The sequence below is a fragment of the Wasmannia auropunctata genome, unplaced genomic scaffold (assembly GCF_000956235.1).
Source record: "Wasmannia auropunctata unplaced genomic scaffold, wasmannia.A_1.0 LD336071.1, whole genome shotgun sequence".
NCBI lineage: Eukaryota > Metazoa > Arthropoda > Insecta > Hymenoptera > Formicidae > Wasmannia > Wasmannia auropunctata.
This window is the reverse complement of record NW_012026819.1, coordinates 329,255-332,668: the sequence shown is the minus strand read 5'-3', so window position 1 is coordinate 332,668 and position 3,414 is coordinate 329,255. Positions and strand designations below refer to the sequence as shown.

At 42.3% G+C, this 3,414-nt stretch overlaps 2 protein-coding genes and 1 pseudogene across 2 annotated transcripts in view; all 3 read left to right on the top strand.

Annotated features, from left to right (window-relative positions):
- LOC105449965 overlaps positions 1-1,554 on the top strand; it is a 13,129-nt gene extending 11,575 nt beyond the window's left edge. The window contains exon 7 of the mRNA XM_011689455.1: positions 3-1,554. Within this exon, the coding sequence (XP_011687757.1) occupies positions 3-1,554 (1,552 nt within the window). The remainder of the gene's footprint in view (positions 1-2) is intronic.
- A 48-nt stretch (positions 1,555-1,602) lies between these two features.
- LOC105449964 lies at positions 1,603-2,125 on the top strand. Its single transcript, XM_011689454.1, has 2 exons — positions 1,603-1,710; positions 1,754-2,125. The coding sequence occupies exons 1-2, from the start codon at positions 1,603-1,605 to the stop codon at positions 2,123-2,125; spliced, it is 480 nt and encodes a 159-aa protein (XP_011687756.1).
- Positions 2,126-2,194: 69 nt separating this feature from the next.
- LOC105449963 lies at positions 2,195-3,247 on the top strand (annotated as a pseudogene).
- The last annotated feature ends 167 nt before the right edge of the window (positions 3,248-3,414 follow it).

Here is a 3,414-nt window from a genome sequence, read left to right as displayed (position 1 = left end):
AGACGTGTGCTCTTCCGATCTGTGAACGCAACTACACAGGAAAGTATACGTGCGTTAAAATTACCGAAAATTGAACTGAGAAAGTTTGGCGGAGAAATTAAAGATTGGCTTCCGTTCTGGAGCTCATTTAAAAAGATTCACGAAGATACAGCGTTAACAAGAGAAGACAAATTTCAGTACTTGGTACAGTCCACAGTAAAAGACTCGCGTGCATTCGAAGTAGTAAATAGTTTTCCGTTTACAGCAGCTAATTACGAAAAGGCTATTCAAAGTCTTGAGTCACGTTTCGGTAAGAAAGACTTATTAATCAAATTCTATGTTCGTGAACTCTTGAAATTGGTTCTAAGCAAAAGCAAAAATGTGTCGCTCATGTCTATTTACGATAAATTGGAAACACATATCCGAGCGCTAGAGACATTGGGTGTAACGACGGATATGTGCGCTGCCATGTTGTTTCCTTTGATAGAGTCCTCCTTGCCAGAGGAAACTCTACGGACATGGCAGCGAACTATGACGCAGTTAATTACTCATGCTGATACATCTGTTGTGAATCTCACAGCAAAGGATCGTCTTACTAGTCTAATGACTTTTCTAGGAAGACAGGTCGAAAGCGAGGAACGCATTCAAATGGCTAAAACTTGTTTCGCCGATGACATCACTGAAGTTCAAGTAAATAAAGACAAAAGTAAGAAGAAAGCGAAAGGCGATCAAGGTCGAGATCCGGATGTAGCTACTGCGGCTGGTCTTCTGTCCGTAAAGGGAACGAAATCACAACAATGTCTATTTTGCGGAGAAAATCATGATAGCTCGATTTGCGAAAGAGCTAGGAATATGAACATGGATGACAAAACAAAAATTATAAAAGATAAACAAGGCTGTTTCAAATGCTTGAGAACAGGACACAGTTATAAGAGATGTCGCAGCAAAGAAAAATGCCCGTGGTGTGGAAGAGGACATTGCCTTTTGATGTGTCGAGATTTGGCAAGTAAGAACGAACCGAAACAAACCAGTGAGAAAAACACTCCGGAGCAAGGTTTTAATGAAGGAAATAGCTGTCTCACTAACGTTTTGTCAAGTGCCAAAGTATTTTTACCCATATTGAGAGTTAAGATGCGTGGTCCGAAGGGTATTGTGAGTGTTCGCGCTGTCATCGATACCGGGTCTCACAGGTCTTATGTTTTAGAAAAAGTAGCAAGAGATCTTGGATATGAAGCTGCCGGAGAACAAACTATGATACACTTACTCTTTGGTGGAGCCAAGACTAAGCCTCGAAGACATAAAGCTTGCCGTATCCATGTTAATGATATAGGCGAAACATACAGATGCGATTTCATCGCCTTGCAACAAGATGTAATTTGTCAAGCTGTTCCCAGGGTAACCCGTGGTCCATGGATGGATGTACTCAAAGAAAAAGAGGTACATCTAAGTGATACGGGCGAAGACAAAGAACCCATTTCATTGTTGATTGGAGCAGACGTCGCTGGAAAGATTTTTACGGATAAAGTTTTTCAAATCAACCAAGGCATAACGGCTTTCGAGACGAAGTTTGGTTGAACAATTTTGGGCAAGAATTTAGATGATAGTAAGACCAATACAGCTTTGATGGTAATCTCTATGTTCTCGCAAGAGGCTAATGTATCAGATCTGTGGAAGCTGGATGCTTTAGGCATTACCGACCCCTTAGAAAGCGTTACAAAGGAAGCACGTCAAGCAAAAATCAGCGATGTTTCAAGAAACGACGAGAATCAACTAGGAAGGTCGTTACGAAGTCCTTTTGCCTTGGAAAGAAAATCATCCACCTTTGCAAGACAACAGAGATTTAGCTGAGAAGAGATTGAACTATGTTACGAAAAAACTACGGCACCAGAACCTATTTGACGAATACAATGCAGTTCTGAATAATTGGCTCACCGAGGATATTATAGAGAAAGTACCCATACAGGAGGTTACGCGGAAGGAATTTTACCTTCCACATAGACCGGTTATCAAAATAGAAGGAACCACCAAAATTCGACCGGTCTTTGATGCTTCAGCTAAGATGGGAGATTCGCCTTCTCTCAATCAATGTCTGGAGGCTGGGCCCAACCTTATTGAACTCATCCCGACGCTACTTCATAGGTTTTGAGAAAAGAAGATAGGTGTTACCGCAGATATTACAAAGGTTTTTCTACAGATCAGCGTCTCGTCTTCAGATATGGATATGTTAAGATTTCTCTGGTGGGACACCGATGGAAATATAGTGACATACCGACATCGTCGAGTCGTCTTCGGTATGACAAGCAGTCCATTTTTACTGGGAGCCACCTTAGAACTACATATTGAGAAGAGTTTGAGTTCCAACATTTTGCCGTACGAACGCTCAGTCTGGGAGAAATTGCAAAAATCCTTTTATGTCGACGACTGTGTCACCAGTGTCGACTCGTACGCGGATTTTGAGACTTTTCAAGAAAAAGCCTGTTCTCTCTTGAGTGAGGCAAAATTTGATTTACGGGATTGGAGATATACTGGAATGAATCCGAATAATCGATCTACAGTGCTCGGACTTGTCTGGGATACCGGAAGCGATACAATCTCGTTGTCGGGTTTTCCCTCGCAACTAGTTCCGGAGAAAATAACAAAAAGGGTCATTCTATCTTACGCTCAAAAAGTATTTGATCCTCTCGGATTTATATGTCCCGTACTATTAAAACCTAAGTTATTGTTACAGCGCCTATGGTATCAAGGAATGGATTGGGACGCAGAAGTTGATCCAAAAGCTAAAGATGAATTTTTGGAATAGACACAGCAGTTGGATCTCTTAAGTGTTTTGAGGTTTCCGCGATGGACTTTTAACGGGAAAGAAGATGTCAGTTCAATATCACTTCACGTTTTTGTAGATGCAAGCAAGGATGCTTATGCGGCAGCACTCTTCGTGCGGATAGAATCTGATGCGGAAACTAAAGTGCATCTTATCGAAGCCAAAGCAAGAGTTGCACCTAAGGAAAAGAAGACTATACCTTGAACTACTCGCCGCTTCCATTGGAGCAAGAATGATGCACTCCTACACCAAAATCATGGATTATCAAGATATCGAGAAATACTTCTGGAGCGATTCGACTACCGTCCTCACGTGGATAAGAGAAACGAAACAATGGGCAGTCTTTGTGTGGAATCGCGTCCAAGAGATCAGAGGTCTTACCGATATCAAGTCTTGGGGATATGTGCCTGGAACTCTAAATCCTGCGGATTTACCTTCCCAAGGATGTGACGCCAGAAGACTCCTAGAGACGAAATGGTGGGAGGGGCCTGGTTGGCTAAAGCTTTCCCCCAATCAGTGGCCCAAGGAGAGAGAAGAAATTGACGAGGAGGCGGTTAATACTGAATTACGCAAAACCGCGCGAACAACTTCCGATCTCTCAACAAAGAAACCCTTCC